At 36.4% G+C, this 21,958-nt stretch overlaps 1 protein-coding gene across 1 annotated transcript in view; it reads right to left on the reverse strand.

The window, feature by feature from the left end:
* CNTNAP2 (contactin associated protein 2) overlaps positions 1 to 21,958 on the reverse strand; it is a gene marked incomplete at both ends in the record, with an annotated part of 1,134,939 nt that overhangs the window by 796,700 nt on the left and 316,281 nt on the right. Inside the window, one exon of the mRNA XM_082753539.1 lies at positions 12,221 to 12,331. Within this exon, the coding sequence (XP_082609665.1) occupies positions 12,221 to 12,331 (111 nt within the window). The remainder of the gene's footprint in view (positions 1 to 12,220; positions 12,332 to 21,958) is intronic.

Below are 21,958 nucleotides of genomic sequence, written 5' to 3' on the forward strand. Positions count from 1 at the left end.
AAAGAATTACAGAATGTTTAAGTTTAAGGTTGGAAGGCACCTCTGGAGATCACCTGCTTCAGCCCATCTGTTCAAGCAGGGCCACCTAGGGCAAGTTGCCCAGGACTATGAATCATCTCTACATAAAATGTATAGCATGAGGGGTGTTGCTGGCCAGCTGTTAAAATCAGAAAATTAAATAATCCCCACACTGGGTTTTGTTGAAGATTCCTTCCCTGTCATTAACAACAGATAACTACTTGGTACTGAAGAAAGCAAAGTTGTTTACGTACCATCTCTCTCAGTAGAAATTAGAAACAACTTGGTTTGCACATTAAAAAGAATGTCTAAATATTCTACATTTGGCAGAATGTCAGCTAAAGTAATCTCAGTGCAGCCCTATTATATACACAACAATATTTCTTTACTGGCAAAACCATTTTTTGGATTGTAAGGAACCTTAAAGATCATCTAATTCCAACCCCCCTGCCATGGGCATGGACACCTCACACTAGACTAGGTTGCTCAAAGCCCCTTCACACCTGGTCTTACACGCTTTGGTGGCATCCACAGCTTTTTGGGGAAAACTTCTGAAGTGACTCACCACCTTCATAATAAAGAATTTCTTCTGAATATTTAATCTAAATCTACATTTTTTATTTTAAAACCTTTAATACTTGTCCTGTCATTACACTCCCTGATAAAGGGTCCATCCCCAGCTTTCCTGTAGGCCCCTTTTAGGTACTGGCAGACTGCTGTAAAATCTTATTGGAGCCTTCTCTTCTCCAGTCTGAACAACCTCAACTCCCTCAGCCTCTCTTCATAGGAGACGTGCTCCAGCCCTCTGATCATTTTTATGGCCCTGCTCTGGATTTGTTCTAATTTTGTCCAGACATTGATGTCCGTCTTCTGCTGGGGAACCCAGAGCTGAACACAATACTCTAGATGGGGTCTCACAAGAGCAGAAGAGTAGAGATGGAGAATCACCCACCTCAAATTTCTGGGCACACTTTTTTTGAAGCAGCCCAGGATATAGTTGGCTTTCTGAGCTGCAAGCACACATTGCCGGCTCATGTTGAACTTCTCATCAACCAGGTCCTTTTCCTCAGAGCTGCTCTTAATACTTTCTCTGCCCAGCCTGTATTTTTCATTGGTATTGCCCCAGCACAGATGCAGAATCTCGCACTTGGCCTTGTTGAACTTCATGAAGTTTGCACAGGCCCACCTCTCAAGCCTGTCCAGGTCCATCTGGATGGCATCACTTCCCTCCACATAGCTTGGTGTCATCAGCAAACTTGCTCAGCTTCACTGTCCATGTCACCAACAAAGGTGTTAAACAACACCGGTCCCAGTATCAACCTCTGGGAAACACTACTTGTTACTGATCTCCACTTGGACATCAGACGATTGACCACAAATCTTTGAGTGCAACCATCTACTAGTTCCTTACCTATCTAGTGGTCCATCCATCAGATTTATGTCTCTCAAACTTAGAGACAAGGATATCATGGATCTAGAGTCAAATACTTTGCACAGGACCAGGTAGATGATGTCAGTTGATCTTCCCCTCTTCACTAACGCTGTAACCCCATTGTAGAAGGCCACAAGATTCATCAGGCCTGATCTACCCCTAGTGAAGATATATTGGCTGTCACAAATTAACTCCTTATTTTATATGTGCCTTAGCAGAGTTTCCAGGAGGATCTGCTCCATGATCTTACCAGGCACAAAGGTGAGACTGACTGGCCTGGAGTTCCCTGTATCTTTTTTTCCTTTTTCAAAATGGGAGTTATGTTTCCCCTCGTAGAGTCAGTAGGAACTCACTGGACATCCAAAACTTCTCATAAATGATGGAGAGTGGCTTAGCCACTCATCTGCCAGTTCCCTCAGGACCTGTGGATGTATCACATCTGGTCCCATAGACTTGTGCACCCTTAGGTTCCTTAGCTGGTCTTGAATCTGATCCTCTCCTACAGTGGACTGTTCTTCATTCTCCCTGTCCCTGCCTTTACCTTCTGTGGCTTGGGCTTTGGTGGTTAGAGTTCTTGCTGGTGAAGACTGAGGCAAAAAAAGTCATTGAACTTGTAATTTGACCATTCTAACCCATATAAATATAAATATAAATATAAATATAAATATAAATATAAATATAAATATAAATATAAATATAAATATAAATATAAATATAAATATAAATATAAATATAAATTCATCCTAAAAGGAATGAAAAGGGCTCTGAAGAGACAATAGCTCATTGTTGATATTCAGTTGTTTCTTAGATGGCCAAAAAACTACCAAAGACATACACGTCAAAACAGTATTATCCTACTTGAATTATCACACCTAAACAAATAGACCACTTCACAGGGAACGAAGCAGGACAGATGGGGGAGAAAAGGGTTAAACAACTATTGACATTTCTTCTGAGGATTGCCTGGTCTTTAACTATCCTTCACCAAAATAATTCTTCATACAGACAAAAATGTAGAAAGTATATCAGCTTTTTATTTTTTTATATCTGGGTCAGCAAAAGTAAACTGTTACTTAATTACTCTAACAGCTTCTCACTCTGTAGCATTACAGTGATCTGCCATTCTGCACAAACCTGACTCATAGCTACAATGATAATGTAATAGAGGAAAATAATTATTTGTCTTAAGGGAAGGATTTTCTCTCACTCAAAATGCTCTGATGGAATCTACACAATAGTCCATCATTCACCTCGTCCCTTTACACCTTAACTGGCTATACAAGGCTTTCATAATGCTGAAGTTTTAAAAGTGATCTTCATCAATATGAGTCAGTGCATTTTTTTCATTCAAACATGTATGCATGTGTCATTTTTATCAATATTAAGATAACTCTTGCACACACACACACACACAAAGAGTTTAAAATATTTCATCAAGGACATGAGATAAAGTGAAGTCACCAAAAATCTAAGATGTTGGTCTGGATTCTAGGTCAGACTCTTCCAGATCCTGAGATTTTATGTGGCTTATGTAATAACTCACATACAGAATAATGAGTATTAATGTTCTATCTATTACTGAGTAGCTTAGACTTGCTTGTGAATAACCTAAGTCTAATTGTGAAGGCTGAAACATGAATAATAGCTGCACTCTCCCATTCTGCAGTGAATAGTCTCATTTTATCACATTAGTTCTTTTCTCTCTTTCAGCATGTAACTGTACTAAGAGGTTATAATGGTAGTCAAATAGCTCCCATTTTTACGAGCATTTATGTTTGTTTATGACGTCTTTGGGAGAGACAGTGCTTGGGCTGCTGTAGAATCTACCTACCAGTTGCACTGTTCTCATCTACATAAGGAAAGCCTTCACTTTATGTGTGGGAGAGGGTGAACTACTCACACTGACAAGAGGTATCTACTTTGAAAGCAGCTGATGGTGCATTTTCTGTACAATCATTGCCTATCTAGTTCTAGATGAGTCTCACAGATCTCTGTATCTTGGTATGAAGAATCTATAAACATAAATGAGCCTAGGATAACTGACCTAGCAGCTTCTGCTACTCCTGCTTATATTGGATCTGTCAAAAGAGATTGGCCAGTTTTCCTATGTTGAGGTTTGTTTGTTTGTTTTGTTTGTTTGTTTGTTTGTTTATCTATCTATTTATTTATTTATTTATTATCACACATATTGCCAGTCTGTGCAAATGCAGTAGCTCCATTGTCCTAGGAAGCATGAAATTTTCTAATTTGTTTGTTAAATGTGGCAACTAATGTGTAGGCTAGTTCTCTGTGAGGTGTTGTATTGAGGAGACACTGAGCAGAACTCCCATGTGCCATTACTGTGTATTTTTCCATCAAAGCCCGACCCTTTATGTTAACTCTAAAGCAGAATTATTAGGTGTGACAGTTGCCACTTTTTAAACAGGATAAAATACCACTGCTTATTTTAAGAATTAAAATTAGACAGCAGAGGTAATGTCTTCAATCCTGATGACTGTGTATTTCACTGCAAATGACTGAGTTTCAAGGACCGACTGTCTTTAGTGAAAATTTGTCTTTATGTAGGCAAAAGTCTGCCATTGGGAATGCTCTTCATGCTCTGCCACCTATATGTCACCTCCATGTACAGGTGTTACTTCTGTGAATGTAAACTTGATGAATGCTTTTGAAGCAAGTACACAATAAAAACAATACAAGATAAATGGCATTTATAAAGAGTATGATAACTTTTAACACATCTTAAGGGTATGACTTACATACATGTGAAATGGAAACAACTGACTGCGAATGGTAAAACCAGATATACTATACTGCCTGAAACTCAAGTATAAATGGTTTAGTCATACAGTGTTTGTGACCATTAGCTCCTGCTCAAATGCAAATAAAGATATAAGTATTCTTATCTGAATCAGAGTTAATCAGATCTGCCTTTTCAAGATAGCATAGGGATGAAGCCAGTAAGAACAGGAACAAATTTACTAGCTATTTACAGGTTAATGTCCTGGTGTAGAATTCTTTACATGAAACTCTGAGTTTTTAGGATAGCTGATGGGGGATTTGACTACAAGGGGGATAAACAGCCATTGCTGCAATGGTCCCTGGAGGATATGGGAAAAGTATATCTGTGATAAATAGATCCAGCCAGGCTGTCTGTGACACTGCCAGCAGCACAAACACTTTTCTGCCAGAGTCAGCAGTTCATTAGAAGGTACTAATGAACTAAGTCAAGATTTGCCTGAAATAAGCTAGCTGCGCAGCAGAGCCCAGACTGATTTGCTGTCCCCAGCTGTCTGTGGCCCTAGACAGCTGCCCATTTTGCTTATAGCTCCAGCTGGTCTTGGAACTGCTGCCTCTGCAAATAATTGTTGTGGAAGACGTTTCTCACACAAAGTTGAAGACACAGATCAGCACTACTATTCTTTTTTCCTCCTTCTCCCTATCTAGGCATGCATCTAATAAGCTAATTATGTATTCTGAACTCCTTAATTAAAAAAATAGTTATAAAATGGAAAAATGGCCATGCTTTCTGTTTTGATTGGGTTATTACAAATTAACATAAATTACTGATGATTTATTTTTATCCAATTTTCTGAGCTTTGATTTCCACAGACTTTGCTACTTTAACTGTATTTTTTAAAGAAAATGATGATTTTTGTTTTTAAATGTTCTTTTTCAATGTACCAGTCTGTCCTGGATGGACAATAGTGTAATTTTATTTTATTTTGTTTTGTTTTGTTTTAGTTTAGTTTAGTTTAGTTTAGTTTAGTTTAGTTTAGTTTAGTTTAGTTTAGTTTAGTTTAGTTTAGTTTTAGCACTTCTTTTTCCTTCCCCTTCATATAGTCATGGTTCTGGTGTCTTCTCTCAATGTATGTTTTTTTCCTACTCCCTATATATTGCTCCAAAGACTGAAAGGACTTGTCGTTTCAGCAAAGTGAGCTACTGCAAACATTTTCATTTGTACTTTTAAGAATTTCTTCTACAAAATGTGGATATTTATTTAAAATGTTTCATTAAAGCCAGGCTGTTGAAGCACAGAAAACAACTGTTAAGGTCAATTGAGTGGCAATAAAAACTGTCTTCAGAAAAGGCATTCATGGAGCAGAACCGAGTTGCATTAAAAATCAGAACAGGCTATTTATTTTGAAGTTGAGGCTATTTAATTTGAAGGTGGAGAATAAACAAAATAGATCATGTGGTTAGATGTGAGGTAGATTAATACATACAGAAAAAATATACAAATCTAGCAATAATATTTGTCCACTAAGTCATTAGGGAACAAATGCATTTCCTACAAAACTTTTCTTTCTAGTTCAAAAAGAACTCATAAACAATGAGCTGAGCCTGAATTAAGAAATTTTAAAAGAAAATTATTAAGAAAAATAAAAATAAAAAAAAAATAAAGAAAACCAGAGGTAGAAGTTAAAGTTATACATAGTTATAATGCTATATATAGCTTTGGCAAACCATATTTCATTGTACAATCTGTGTTTATCTAAAGCATGTATTTACAGAAAGGGAAATATATATAGTTTTTAGATTTAAAGGCCAATATGTTTTAATTATTTATAAATTTTTAGTCAGGAAGAGCTTTATTATAGAGACAAAAGCTAGGGGGATGATACTACTGCTTTTCTCATTGTTATTACCATTCTGTTATGCTACCCTAAGTGCTTACTTATTGAAAGTACTTACTGAAAGACAGTGTTCAGTAACCTGGACAGGGAATTTACAAACTACTGGCAACTCTATACTGACTTCCTCTGAGACGTTTTTAATCAAAATGTAATGAGTTGTATTGCCTAAAGACATTCATAGTGTGCTGTAAGGGCTTGTTTACATCAGGAGATTGAAGTATTTAAAGTAAGGATTTACAGTGTACTAATTATTGCATGCTAGCTCCCTGCTAGCCCTCTCCGGACAATGTTAACTCAGAGTGTGCACCTTCTTACTTAGTGATTGACACCCAAACTAAATTCCTGCTAAGTACCATGAACAGACAAGACCAAAGAACTCACACAATCCCGGCTGGCATGAAACCATGTCTTTGTCAAAAGGAAAACTACATGAAATACTTTCCATATCCTATTACAGAAGAATAAAAAGGGTTTCAAGAAGTAGTGATGCTTACAATCTTGCAGCTTTTAATAGCCATGCTAGAAAGAACCTAGGCCAGGTACCCCCAGATTTCTTCTAAGGTAAGACTCTCACAAGCAATTTTTTAATGTCAATAGTCAGAGCTGTTGCAGAATGAATCTCATTGACTTACTGAGAATACATTGAGGAATAAAAGAGTAATATCCCATTATAGATAAGTTCTTGCATCTTCTACACAGAAGCCAAAATTTAATGCTCCACTGAGAAAAATATACTGTCTCAATTACACTTATGCCAACACTTAAAATTTCTGATGCTTGTTTTATAGACGCATCAATAATCACAATAACAGGTCAAGGTCAGCACCATGATTAAAAAGCAACAGGAAAGCCTGGACAGGAGTTATATAGTAGTGATAAAAGGTCTGCTTTTTGAACATCAGCTGTCCTACAGAAATTTCCTCCATATTACATTATCAATTTTGTTGGCAGCTTCAGATTTCTGGCTAATACTGGACTTGAAAGAGAGCCTAGGATGCCAAATTTCTTCTTCTTTATTCCGCTGTGCAAAAGATAATTTCCATACATCCTAAGATTCATTATGACCTTCATACTTTTATCGTCTGCTGAGATTATTGCTGAAGTTCTGAGACTACTCAGTTTCGAGCAGCTTTCAATGTTATTATATAACACTGCATTATGTTGAAATAATGCAAAATTTCTTCCCTAAATTAAAATGGTATGAGATGGATGATGGGCAGCATTAATTTCTGTACCAGTGATAAGTGTAAGGTCCAATAGCTTGGGAACCATTAAAAGGAAAATTGATAACGCATTATATCAGATGTGTGCTAAGAATCCTTCTTAGGATGTGATGCAGTCCATTGATTCTACTGATGGCAGGTCATAAGATGTTAGACCTTGTAACCTTGATATCACATATACACTAGCTACTCTAGATATATTTTTCAAAAGCTCTGGAATGAGCTAATTGAAAACTCTCCTTTCCTGTGATGCCATTTTATTTAGGAAGGTGTTAGCAATATGGACTACTTTTGCAGAAGAATAGGTAGGACATAAAATGAAAGAAAGTCTGAAATCTTTTAAATGTAGTCTATTAACTAGATTTCAATTACAATGTGCTATAGTGCAATTAATAACTTTATGGCATATATTAATGTGAATGACTTCTGTCAGTCATTTTGAAAAGGAAAATGTATTTTTTTTGCAAAGGTAATATATTTTTATTTTTCTCCAAATATTACATTGGATCATTTAATACACTGAGAAATGTTTGGTTTACATAGGTATAGCTAATGAGCTGATTACTGAGAAAATATTCACAATATTTCTATGAAGTGTGTCCAAAATAAGAAGTATCAGAATTTTAAGTATTCCAAGCTTTTGCTTACGAGACTCTGACAAGTCAGAAGTCGTCATGCTCTACCTTCCCCAAACCTACTTTCACTATGCATTCATCACATCTTTCCCATCTCCATCTAAGTTCTGCAACACCTAAAGTTTCAGTTTCTTTACCCTCTTTTCTGCAGGCCTGACAGGGATAGCAGCAATTGCTTCACCCTACATTAACTCCAGCGAGGCATTCTGATGAGAAGCAGTATTGCAGAGGAACCACTGTCCTTTGTTCACAAAGAGCAAAAGACAAAATAGTTTACAGTTTCTGTGGCCTTCTTGTTCTTTCCACAATAATAAAAGGAAAGCATTTTTCAAAGCTAATATAATTGAAAGCACTCAGAAAGCAAAGAGGGGAGGCCACCCATGACATGGTCACAGAGTGGTTGAGGTTGGAAGGAACTTCTGGAGATCATTTAGTCCAACCCCCCCCACCAAGCAGGGTCACCTGTGCACCCTGCACAGGATCGCGTCAAGGCAGGTTTTGAATGGCAGGTTTCTCCAGAGAAGGAGACTCAACAGCCTCTCTGGGCAACCTGTTTAAATGCTCTGTCACCCTTACACTAAAGAAGTTTTTCCTTGTGTTCCTGTGCTTCAATTCATGCTTTTTGCCTCTTATCCCATCACTGGGCACCACTGAAAATTGTCTGGCTCCATCATCTGGACACTCTCCTTTCAGATATTTGATAAAATTGATAAGATTCCCTCTGTCTTCTCTTCTTCAGGATAAACAGGTCCAGTTCTCTCAGTCTTTCCTCACGAGAAATGCTCCAAACCTCTGATCATCTTCGTAGCCTTCTGCCGGACTGTCTCCAGTAGTTCTCTCTTGTACTGGGGAGCCCAGAACTGAACACAGTAATCCAGATTTAGTAGAGAGGGAGAATAACCTTCATCTGCTCTCAACACTCTCCCCAATGCACCGCTGACTCGAGATGCATTTTGCTGACTATCCTATCTCTATAGCACTCCCTTTACCCCATCTTTCCTACTTTAAAGCTCTCCTTATCAGTTGGGGTGTTTTGAGGATAGGTGAAAGAGACAGCTTTGCCAACATGCATTGTAACACCAGGCTTCTGACTTTCTGATGTGGAAACATAGGATCAGAGTTGTAACAATTGCATAAATCAAAGACTCTTACTGACATACACACTGGAACCTCAAAATTCTATGCATTTTGGGTATTAGTTTCCTAAAGAGTGACGGACCTGCTGGTAACCACTGAATATTTATTTCTCCAATCACATTTTTTTTCTCTAATCAAACCTATTATTTTTTTAAAACAAGTTTATGATATTTCTCTTTGTATACACTAATTAGAAATAAGGATTAGAGGAGGTACAAGGGGCACTGACTAAACAGACTGGGTAAGCGATTAATTTTTCTAATCACGTCATACTTTGTCCATCAAATCTATTCCCTTTTAACAAAGTATATGTACTAATCCATAAGTCAGTGAAGACTTAGAGCACTGTGGAAACAGTAGACAGTAGACAGCTGTGAAAAATGTGAAACATTCTCATATACTAACAAAAACAATATACCTAAAGCATCCATCCTGGAGTTTCCAGATCAATAACATGAAGTTTTAGTTCTGTTTGCCTGATCACTAGTTATGGGATTCGTGAAGAAAGACATAGCAAACACTAAAAGGAAATTTGTGGATGTTTCTAATTTTGAAACCTTCTGAAGATTGATGAAAATATTAAGCATATTGATTGATGAAAATATGTTGCATATTCTTCCATTTGCAACATTTATAAAAGATCTAGAACAACTACTCACAACTTCAACCTTCTTAATAACTTGATGTGACTGTGCAGCCAATCAGTGTCTCAATCAATAGAATAAAATATCCTATGTAAAATATACTGAAGTGTTTTGCTTGTCTAGAATAGAATGACATGAAAACAGCATATAAAATTATAATTGGGTTGGAGACTAGAATTTTCAAATGCATATTTCCTTAATTTAAAGAGTTTGGGACCAGAGGAGGTGGGGAATTCTTTCCATTTAATGACTTGAGCACAGTGTGGTTTAAATAGCACATTTGATTTGGGAACCTATTAGGTGGTAATGACTCTTTGGAGAGAAAAAAATGGATTCTCTTATTACTGGTTTGATTAGCAATATCTGTAATTCCATGATGTTAGAAAATAGTTCAGCATTAACACTGAACTATTTTCCATCATTTGTAGAAGCAGAAGCATAAACACAGTGAAGGCAGAGTTCCCATGCTAAACGCATTCATGAGTTCTGCAGTAATTGTACTGGCACCAGAATAAGGAATGTAAAACTGGATGATGTTGATATAGAAGCTTCAGTTTCAAAAAGCATGTATGCTAGACTTCATAGGTATTAAGAAATGGATGACAACAGTCTCATGACATTACTATTTAAGCAAAGAGATGCAAGAAAACTAAATTTCAAGTGACCTTTCAGTAAAGGAAATTAAGCAAATATTTGATTAATGATATCACTGTAGACGCATATTTCTAAAAAAATATCATTACAAGAAACTTCACTGAAGGGATTATAAGCATAAGAAAGGGGAGGGTAAATTAATTAAAGGAAAAAAATAAATTTCAAATGCCTGATTTGCCTTTCACTTGTGATAGAACAAAAGTCTAGTAAACTAAAAGGAGAAATAGTCATGCAAAATAAATATGACGATCTTGCCTGGCAGGGTGATATGAAATTTTATATTTTCAAAGTTATCCTAATGACCAACTTTTTTTCTGTTTTCAAAGAGGTAATAGCATGGAACTTAAAATAATTGTGATCAGATACAGAGAGAGATTAAACCCATTTTCTTTCTTTCTTTCTTTTTCTGTAATAAAATCTGGAACAATAATTATTCTTTGATAAAAATTTCAATCAGGCTAACAGTAAATGTATAGCTTTGCCCATAAGGTTTTTTGTTTGTTTGTTTGTTTTTGGCTCAGAAACTGCACAAACCATAGTCCAAAAAATTGGTAGTAGAAACATGGGCAGCCTAGACTATAATCTGAATGGAACATATTATGCCTTTAACTTCTAGGGTGTTCCACCAGTTGAAAGTATTTCAGATTTTATTTACAAACACACAAAGAAAAAGACTATTTTGTTTTAATGGTTTCTGCTTTGGTTGGTTGGTTGGTTTTGAGAAGACAGAATATAGTACCTAGGCAACACAATTCTTGCAGGAGCAGGAAGACTAAAGCAGTAGTGCAAACAAACCAACCTTCAACAAGGCTGGTGTTTTGCTGTTATGCAAAATGACCATCATGATTTAGAAGATAGAGGTACTATAACTTCTTGATCTTGCTTCTTCCTCCCTGGAGTGAAAGGATTAGTTCTAAGTCCACAAAGTCAATTCATTATACCCCTGACATGTATTTGGTGGGGAGGGGAGGGGGAAGATAAAATTTTGGTATTGATTCAAAAGCTAATTCCCCAAGAATCTGTGAAATTTTAGATTTTAGGACTTTGAAGTTATTTAGGGAAAAAAAATAATATTCAGAATACTGTTTTTCTGTTAATCTAACCTTCATGTTTAAAAGTGTCATTCCTGTGAAAATAGTTTAGAGTTCTATATAAATATGGCATATACACAGATATCTAGAAATATGAAGGAAAGCTATGAAAATTCCTGTGGGTGAAAGTAAAGACTTGCATTCAGACCTTAGATATAAATAAATTTGCTTAGATCAAGGGATATAATTAGATCAGGTTGAGCATCATACTGATGCTCAACTGATTTCTTCCAGCTACCATATTTGAGCTGGCTTTATTACTTCTGAACAACTCATTGTGTTACAGAAATACATGGAAAGGGTAAAGCTCCTAGTAGTAATGCTACAAAAAGCTGAATTTTTCCACATTGCCAACATGGAAAACAGGTCAAATCAACAAAGCAAATTGAGGTTTAATTTTTGCTCCAACATCCATGACCTTGGAAATGTTCATTTACCCTATGAACACAGATATACCCTTTTAGCTGAAGTCAATTATTCAACTGTACCGTGTGACTCCATCAACATTAGGAATTTGGCCCACCCATTATCAGCAATGTTTTTCTCCCTGTGGTGCAACAGTGTGCAATTACTGTCACATACAATGAAAAATAAATTCATTCTGTTTACAAAAAAGAGTCAGAGAACTAAAATTTTGTTGAAACAAACATTAGCACTAATATTATACATAAAAAGCATTTTTGTATTGAAAATATCACCCATTGCTTTTTTTCAAAATATGTGAACATGTAGTTATAGATAGTGCCCCTTACCTCCTCTTTTGTTTAACTTGGCATACCCTGGCACATAGCTGCTTGTCATAAATGATGAACTGCTGAAGGAAGAGTGGGGTAATGCTGAGACCAGAGCTTCATCACACTTTTCTGAAACACAAGAAGACAGATTAATTTTATACCATTAATTATTCATACACATTAAGGGGCAATGTTTATTTTGGGTAATAAAGTCTCGTCACTGGTATACATGCAGAATGCATGTGGACATATCCCAACATTTCAATAAAAATTAAAATAAACACAAAGAAAAAATAAAGACTTCAATAAAGTTAGGACAGTTGAGCAATGTTGATGCTTAACCATGGGTGACCACTGTTCTTTAAAATAATACAAACAAACAAAAAAGCCTGCCCTGATATATCTGGAAAGTTTTTGATGATATGTAAAGAGTGATAAAGAAAATTATTATCATGAAAGCTTTGTAAGAAACAGGTAAGATATAAACTCTCAGTTCCGTAATAGAGATGCTGATAACAATCGGACAGTTTATGAGCCTGAAATATGGGACCAAATTGAGGTCAAGGTGTGGGACTCTGCAACTGAAAACGACAAGGTTGCAGTGGGATTGCTCGGCACCTGGCGAGCAATCTCTGAGGCCTTAAAGAGCCATGTGGAGCCACAATCACAAACGTGTGGTTTACCAGATAGTGAGGCAGCTGCGGGCTCGTTTACTAATCCGACTGCTTTGCCGTCGCCCCCCCCCCCACAGCTACTGCCATTGAAGGCCTTTGCTATTGCGCCCCCTGCTGACCTGGGCGTGCCTTTTGACCCAGGCCTATTGGCCTTGAAAAGGAGATGGATATGCTTTTCTTCGACCCGGGAAGAACGGGATACATAAGGCCCGAAGACCGAGTTGCTTCTCAACTTAAAGCGAGACATATTGTTCAAAAGGAATGGAAAATGAAGACTTGTTTGTAGTCAAGAAAAGGAATTGAAAATGGAGACTTTTTAGTCATGGAACTTAAAGGATTGTTTGTTCCCTTTTCTGATTGTACATACGTATATGCATACTCGGGTTTAGTATGTAAAAGCAATGTTCTATATATTTAGAAAGTTTGATGTTCTTGTGTGCGTGTTGGTGGAGCGTAGACTCCTCGCACACCCAGCACTGTTTACTTGCCTTTTATACCTTTTATAAATATTTCTTTTACAAATATTACTAAATTCAGATTGAGTTGAGGCTTCATTTATAGCATAAGGAATAGGCATGTTAAAAAAGATATTAAATCTCTTCAATAACTCATGGCTCTAGGTCCAGTAGAACAAAAGTAAAAAGACTGCTTACACAAGCTAATATTTCTGTCTTTGTATGAAAGTTTCACAAAATATATTGCACTTTTAAACCTCTTTCACAACATGAGATGCTGTTATGCTACAGATTTAAGGGGAAAGGAAATATATGCCTGTCAGGTGTACTTGCTAGATATAGCCTTTGGTACATTTGGGGTAGTTAAATAACCTTGTATAATTTTTTTATTTTATATTTTATTTTATTTTATTTTATTTTATTTTATTTTATTTTATTTTATTTTATTTTATTTTATTTTATTTTATTTTACTTTACTTTACTTTACTTTACTGTTGTAAGAGGGGAAAAGACCTTAAAGATCATAGGCAGGGATGTCACCCACTAGAACAGGACTAGAACAGGTTGCCCAGGACCTTATCCAACCAGCTCTTAAACACCTCCAGGGATGGTGCATCCACAACCTCTTCGGGCAACCTGTTCCAGTGCCTCACAACCCTCTGAGTAAAGAATTTACTCCAAACCTGTAATCTAAAACTCCCCTCTGTTAGTTTAAAATCATTCACCCTTGTCCTGTCTGCCTGAACAAATTCTCCATCTTTTTTATAAGCCCCCTTTAAGTACTGTGAAGCTGCAATGAGATCATCCTCATGCCTTCTCTTCTCTAGACTGCACAGCCCCAGCTCTCTCAGCCTTTATTCATAGGAGAGGTGCTCCAGCCCTCTTTGTGGCCCTTCTCTGGACTCACTCTAACAGCTCCACATTCTTCTTGTGCTGAGGGCCCCAGACCTGGACACAGCACTCCAAGTGGCAGAGCAGAAGGGGACAATCACCTCCCTCGACCTGCTGGCTGCTCAATGTGAGTCTTACATAAGTCTTATTTGCCTTCTTGCTTTTTATTTATTTTTTTTTTTATTATTTTTTTTTTCTGTTGGACTCTGTGTATTATTTTCTCACTGTGCTCTTGTGAGTATAGTGTGTTTTCTGTATTGCAGAAATCTTCAGATGCTGCATATGAATTAAATTTCACCGGACAGTCTTGACAGACTGCTAGGGAGCCACGTTTACACTCAATTTCATGAGCAAATGAGTCCAAGTATAACTGGATCGTTTCTGTAAGTATCTCTGGAGATCAGCTGTAATCTAAATGATTAGCGGAGCTAATATGGATTGCTTGGGATGTTTCACATTCGACCTCAAGCTGCATACCATCAATACAGATAACACGTTACTCAAAAGGGTGGCTACTGCTGAACAGGAAGAAAATATAGCAGCTATTTTCCCACCTCTGTGGTGAAGCCATAAACTATATGAATTTAGTGGTCTCCACACAACACAATCTTTACTGCTCAAGGCTACTTATTTTGAGGCTTACTTCAATAAATAATAAGAGTACTTCCCTCTCCTCCCCATGCCTTTCTGTAGATCTCTGTAAGAAAGGGAACAAGTCCCAGGTAATGTTTACTGTGGAGTCTACTTTGTTCACAGCAGAGAACAGGAAGTCAGGCCTGTTTCTTTGTTCCATCTTTTGAATTACTTGTTCCAGCTTTTGAATTACTTGTTCCAGCTTTTGGAATTACTCTTCAGGCAGCACTGGATGAGCCACATTTCTAAAAAAGGTATTCAGATGCCCAGAGACACAAACAATACATGTTTTTCCAAAGTATCTTTTTAACTGAACTTTTTTTAGTGACACCTACTGACTAATTTAAGAGTAGACAAAGCCTTATTAATCTCAAAGGTCATGGTATGGCTATATATTTTGTCTCCCATTCCATTCCATTCCATTCCATTCCATTCCATTCCATTCCATTCCATTCCATTCCAGGGCCAGGTTACTAATAAATCAGAAAGCTTTCTTGTTTTGAGGATTTATTATACAAATATTTGTAAGTGCATGTGGGAAATATTCAAAATAGTAGTATCGTAACAATAGCATACAGGTACAGTGTGACTACAACCAGACATTTCCGGCTGCACTGCCTTACCAAATGGCATACAACATGCTCCACAGCAATCTATATTCTTCATACTGCTATCTAACTTCTGAAATTGAAAAAATATTTAAAGGAAATGTTATTAATTACTGTGACCTACAATTTAAGCTGATAGAGCGCAATATCTAATTTGTAAAATATCTAAATATCTAAAATAACTAATTTGGAATCTTTACACATACAGAGGTGTACAAAGCAGACTTTTGAAATTCAGATTTAACATACATTTCAACACTTCACAAAAGAAAAATAGAAAAATTGTGTGCCCAAATTTTGTACTCTTTCATTTTTCAGGAATTGCAAAAAAATAAATCTATAAAGATATAAAAGAAATATATATTTTCTATAGGATTTTATATTTGGAAAGAATGGAGGTCCTTAAAATTAAATGAACATCTTTATAATTTATAAGCATTTAATTTTGAATGATTTAAAATTATTAAGTATATTATTTTTATTGTTTCTGAAATGCAGCTCAGCAATGTTTAGCAATGTTTCTTGTTTTGTCTTGTTTTTCTTTTTGTTTTGTTTGTTTGTTTTTAGTTAGAAAAATGTGGAAAGAAAAAAAGCCCACTCTTGAGGCAGGGAGATTTTCCTACCATTTGAATGTACATGGAAAACTAACCCAGATTTCTGTTTTTGTTGTAGAGCCTGCTGAACTATCCTAATGTTGATCAAGAATCATAGTAAATCATAGTCCACGTGCATTTAGAATTTGGCAGTTCATGCCACCCTGCTATTTCATCTTTTGTGAATAATAAATTTATAACCTGTTTTGCGTAGTATGCACCTGGAAGAGTTATAAGGTGAAATTTTCCATCCTATTTTTCATTTATTTATTTATTTTACAAAATCAGGTCAATTGTATGTGGAATATTCAGAAGCAAATCAGTCTGGTTGTACACTTGCAATTTCATTAAACTGTCCTTATTTCTTAAGTCTCAAACCTAAGCAAAGTTAAATTCATAAATATTTTTTTTTTGCAAATTATTCAATCCTTAGATGCCTCTTCTGAGTTTTTAACCATCTGACACCTAAATATTATTCCTCACTTTTTCATTCAGGTAAATACCTGAATATTATGAAGGATGTTACAGCCAATAAAGTTCCTTCTCAGGTATCTTTGCAGGTAGGTAGGATTTTTCCCTGACAGAGGTATCTACCTGAGTTAAGTTTGGAGAAGCCAACCTTGGAGTAAGGTTTCAATAAAAGCTTAGAGAAGAACCCACAAGGCTGGAAGAGGGAAGAGATCTCTGAAAATCTTCTTGATTTATCTTGTCATGTCCCATTAGCTTAAAATACATTTTCCAGTTACCTTGCCTGTGTTCTCCCTCAGTCTACCTTACATCAACAAGCAGCATCTGTATTTTTGTTCGGTGCGCCTGTTTGTTTGTTTTTCAAGACCCACAGATAATGCATGATAACTAGTTCCCTGAATGACATCATTTTCAGTCAGTTTAATTTTTCATGATCCCTTCAACACATTTCCATCTCTAAAATTAAGCTTTTATATTTGAAGTGAACAAAAACAAGTAACAAACAAAACACTATACCACAAGTGCAAAACAAAGATATTTTCAGCATTTTGTATAGAACCTACACCATTGTAGACATCATACCATTTTTACAAAATGAAAGAATTTAATTTCATAAGAGATGATAAAATGCTTTTATCCACCCATTTGCAGATTGGTTAGCATGCTTGGCAGAATTCTCAACTCAGAGCAAAAGTTTGAGATTCCTCTTTGAATGTGTTTTATACTAGAAAAAGCATTCAAACACCCATTCACACCCATTCCCCATAATGGCTGTGAAGAAAACTCTGCTTCTACCAGGCAGACAAAATATTTAATACCATGAATACAAAACAACAAACAACAACAACAAAGAACAAAATTATTAGGGCATGCAAAATGCAGACAATGTTTCTCAATTTGCACAGCTGAAAATAAATATTACTTCAGAAAAAAATGAAAGGTACTTTTTTTTTTTTTCCCCAAAGATATTATTAATTACATGTTTGTGAACTGTTGTTTACTTTTATTTTCTCTTTAGAGAAAACAAGTATATCATATTCTCATATTCATAAAGTACTTTGAGTACTCCTGTAGCCATGGGATAACCAGCACAACAAGCAAACTACTTGTATTTCAGCATCCTTCCCTCCTCCCCCCCCACTCCCCCGAGTTTTCTGACAGAAGTAAAATTTATGAATAAAGTTAATACTTAAATTGAATGATTTAATCTCATCAGAATAAAATAGCAAACATTTTAAAATATCCGTGTCAATTCTTTTTTCTAACTGAGGAGAGCTAAATTCAGAACCATCAGTCGGAAAAAGGAACTCAGGTTTTTGAATTCCAACTAGTTTATAATCCCATAAAATGCAGTGTGGACACAAAATTTAGTTTATGTGTGCCCAAAGTCCAGCTTTTTATTCTACATTCATTGGAGACATTACAATATTAGCAGCAGAAAAAAAAGTCTATCACCATTTTCATTATTGCGAGGAGATACAGATTTGGAGTGTTGCAGGACTTTTCTAATTTTCTTTATTTTCTTAAAATACCAATGAAAGGAAAGCCAGGTATGGCACAAATTCTCAGCATGAACACAAGAAGCAGTATCAAGGAACTGCATAGTCAGATGCTGAGAAAGAAAAGGCTAGCTCAGTTTTTCACTTTATACAAAGTGCAGACCCCAATCTCTGCTAGGGTCATTATCTTCTTTGTCATCATTATTAAAAATACAACTAATATATAATTTCACTTAATTTACTTTACCTGCTTTGGTAATGGTTTGAAATACTAACTTGTTATGAAATACTTTTTTATTCATCACGCTGTGGTGGTTTTATCGTGCTGGGCAGCTAAACCCCACAACCGCTCTCTCACTCCCCCTCCTTTAGATGAGGAGGGGGAGAAGTAAAGCAAAGAACAACTCACGGGTTGAGATAAGGATAATTTAATTAAAGGGAAATAATTATAATAATTAAATAAAGACTACCATGAACTAAACAATTTAACTAAGGGGAAGTAAAAGGGAAAAGGGGAAAAAGGGAGGAAAACAAACAAACAAAATAAATGAAAGCTATATGGAAGTGCAGAGGAAAGAAATTACTCTCTACTTCCCACAAATGAGCGATGATTGACCACGTCCTTGAAGCAAGGCCTCAACGCACGCAGCCGGTGTTCGAGAGGAGGACCGACGTCTTCTCAACGAGAGCCCACCCCTCCCCTCTTCTTCCTGTTTCCACCTTTTATTGCTGAGTGTGACACCACATGGTATGGAATATCCCTTTGATTGGTTTAGGTCAGCTGCCCTAGTGATGTTTCTCTCCTCACTTTTTTTGCCCACCCCCTAGGAGGGTTAGAGAAAGGCCCAATGCTGTGCCACTTCTGCTCAGCAGTAGACACAACACTGGTGTGATAACACTGCTGTTCCAGCTACAAGTACAGAGTACGGCACTGTATGGGCTGCTGCCGGGAAAGTTAACATTCCAGCCAGACCCAGTACACACGCGAGAATGATGCCACTAAGATGAGCATCCAAATTATATCTCATTATACTAAAGAAACTGGAATATAGAATACGATTTATTTATATTTTGTCCTGATAATTCAATACAGTCAAATGGCTTTAAAGGCCCATGTTAAAGAATAATGTATATATATTATTTTCTTACTAAAAACAGTCATTGATTTTTAAACTTTGTTTTAATTTTCTAGTATCATTTACATAATGAAGATATGGTTAGTTATGCAATAAGCATGCATCCAATAACATATCATTATAATGTCAGTATAAGCATTACTTTCATACTCTCACATCCTCCTAATAGCTTCAGGCAAAAAGTACTGATACATTAACACTAGCCTACACCATGCAACTGATTAAAGGCCAGTGCTTGTGCACTTGATCAGAAAAAAAAAAATAATCAAAATTTTATTATAATGCAAACTTTTTTCAGAAGAAGGAATTATATTATTTACTTCTTAATTGTCTCATGCCTGTCCTTCTGGAAAATGACTTGTGGGATTCAGCTAGAATCCAACTAAAGACAGAATTTTACACATCAAGTTACCACATGTTCTGTTTCTTATTGGTACCATTCTTTCATTTTTAAGAAAGAAAGAAAAAAAAAAAAAAAGTTAAAGAGGTCTAACTCATAAGATTTTTTGAAGAGGACATTAGGGAAAAAGTTGACAAGCAATCATTCTGTAGGGAAGGCGTTTTTGTTTTTGCTTGTAGGGAGGCATACATATAATTCAAAAGACACAATGGCCATTGATATTCCACAGAACACCAGAGGAAGTCATGGAGTAAAATAAAACATAAGAATAAACAGAACAATCACAGAAGACACCAATATTTGGTTTCAGAGGATGCTACAGCCTCATCTTAGTTTAGACCTTCTGTTTGGATTTCTTCCCTTGAAGTATTTCTACTAACTCTGAGAAATATGATGACTTTCTGCGCAAAGAACTTCACAGGAGATATACGAGAAAACAGGTACCTGTAATACATAAAATATATTGTGACTAAGTAAACATTGTGGTGTCTTTTTTCTCCCAAAGCAAAAACATGTGTTTGTATTTTCCTGTATAAAACAAATTATGTCAACATTTCAAAATGAGCTATTTAACTGAAAGACCATTATTGACCAGGCTATAGGATGTAAAATCACAGGACATCCACTGTCTGGCATGATCAGTGTTGCTAATTCAGATCTTAATGATAATGCAATACAGGTTGAGACTGAATTGAACCAATGGAAGGATGGTGAGGCAAATAGTATTACTACCTTCACTCTTTGCATTGCCCCATGCAAAATTAATCTCATGTTGGAAGGAACCAACAAAGCATCCTTAAGCAAGTTAGTTTTGCTGCTCCCAGTGGAATACTTTATGCTTTATCCACGTTCAGTCCATTACTGTGACAAAGATTCTTTGTTTTAAAAAGAAAGCAGAAGAAAACTTGAAGTAGGAAACTCAGTTATCCAATTCTGATCTTAATGGTGATCAAAAATTATTTTAAAAGGGCTTAACCAAGCATAGGGCTAGTGCACCACTGATCCTTTTCTTTTGCCTTGGAGGCTAATTATAACAAATCCAGGTTATATTTGGAGGCTAATTATAACAAATCCAGGTTATTTATTTAAAAACAACAAATGTATTTACAATGGCCCAAGTATTCATAGAATCAGAGAATATCCTGATTCAGAAAAGAACCATTCAGAAATGCTCATTAAACAGAATATTAATGTAATTCTTTGTATTGAAAGCTGGATGGGAGAAAGTTATGCATATAGGTTTGCAAAACAGATTTTTACATAGGACATGCCACTGCATTTCTCTCTCCAACTTAAATGATCACACCTGCTTTACTTTAATGTGCTATGGAAATCCTACCCAATGTGTTTTACAACAGCATTAGTTGTCCAGCTTATTCTGCAGTTAACATGTCTTTTTGAATCAAAAATGTGTTGTCTTTTTTTTTTTTTTCTTTCTAATTATCAAATGCAAATGGTGTTGACTATAGCATTGCCTATTACGGTATCCTCATTATCATGCACATGTACTTCTGAGACATTTTTAAGGCCAAGAGTACTTAGTAATTATGCTTGGTAAAACCTTATTATTACTACATGTGTAACATGTCAGCCAAGGAAAACAGCAAAGTTAAATTAGCATATCTGAAAAATAAAGGTGATTTATAATTACAGCCCATTCTCTCCAATTTTAAACAGATATCTGAACACTAACTTCCACAAATTACACTTTACTACCTTTTCTGGATCATGAGTTCCCATTATGTTTCAAGTGAAGGATGATTGTTGTAAATATAAATGTATACATAAATACATATGTAAATATGTATGCATACATACATACAGCAATGAAGAGCCATCTGTAAGACTTTCTAACTGTATTAAGTGCTGATGCCCAGGTAGCAGCAGGGGCCTGCTGGGCCGCTCTGTGAGGCGAGGCTGGGGCTGCTCCATGCTGGCTCCAGCAGCTCCACCACAGGGCCCGGCTGAGCCCTTCAGCCACGGGTGGGCTCCTTGGGGAGAGCAGAGCTCAGCAAGTGCCAAACACTGCCCGGCAGTGAGGAAATGAGTGTGAGAAGCAGCCCTGTGAGCAGCCAGGGCAGGAGGTGCTCCAGGCGCCTAGCAGCCCCTGGAGTGCCCAGGCTGGAGCAGGGGAAAGGTGTTGAGAGAGGGAGTTAGGAGAATACAGTAAATCACTAATGTTTTAGAAAAGAATTTACTAACTTTTAGAAAAGGGGGAAGTGAGAGGGGAAGTTAGGGGAATCTTATCAAGTAGAGATAGAGTGATAGACAACATGAAACTAGGATGCTCAAATTAATTAAAGCAAGAAGCCTTGGGCCCCTTTACCAAGGTCAGTCTCCTAATAAGAGTGTGAGCCTATCTTAAGAAACTGGTCCTGTGAATGGACAAGAGCCAAGGA

This window comes from Aythya marila (assembly GCF_965140915.1).
Source record: "Aythya marila genome assembly, chromosome: 2".
Taxonomy (NCBI): Eukaryota; Metazoa; Chordata; class Aves; order Anseriformes; family Anatidae; genus Aythya; species Aythya marila.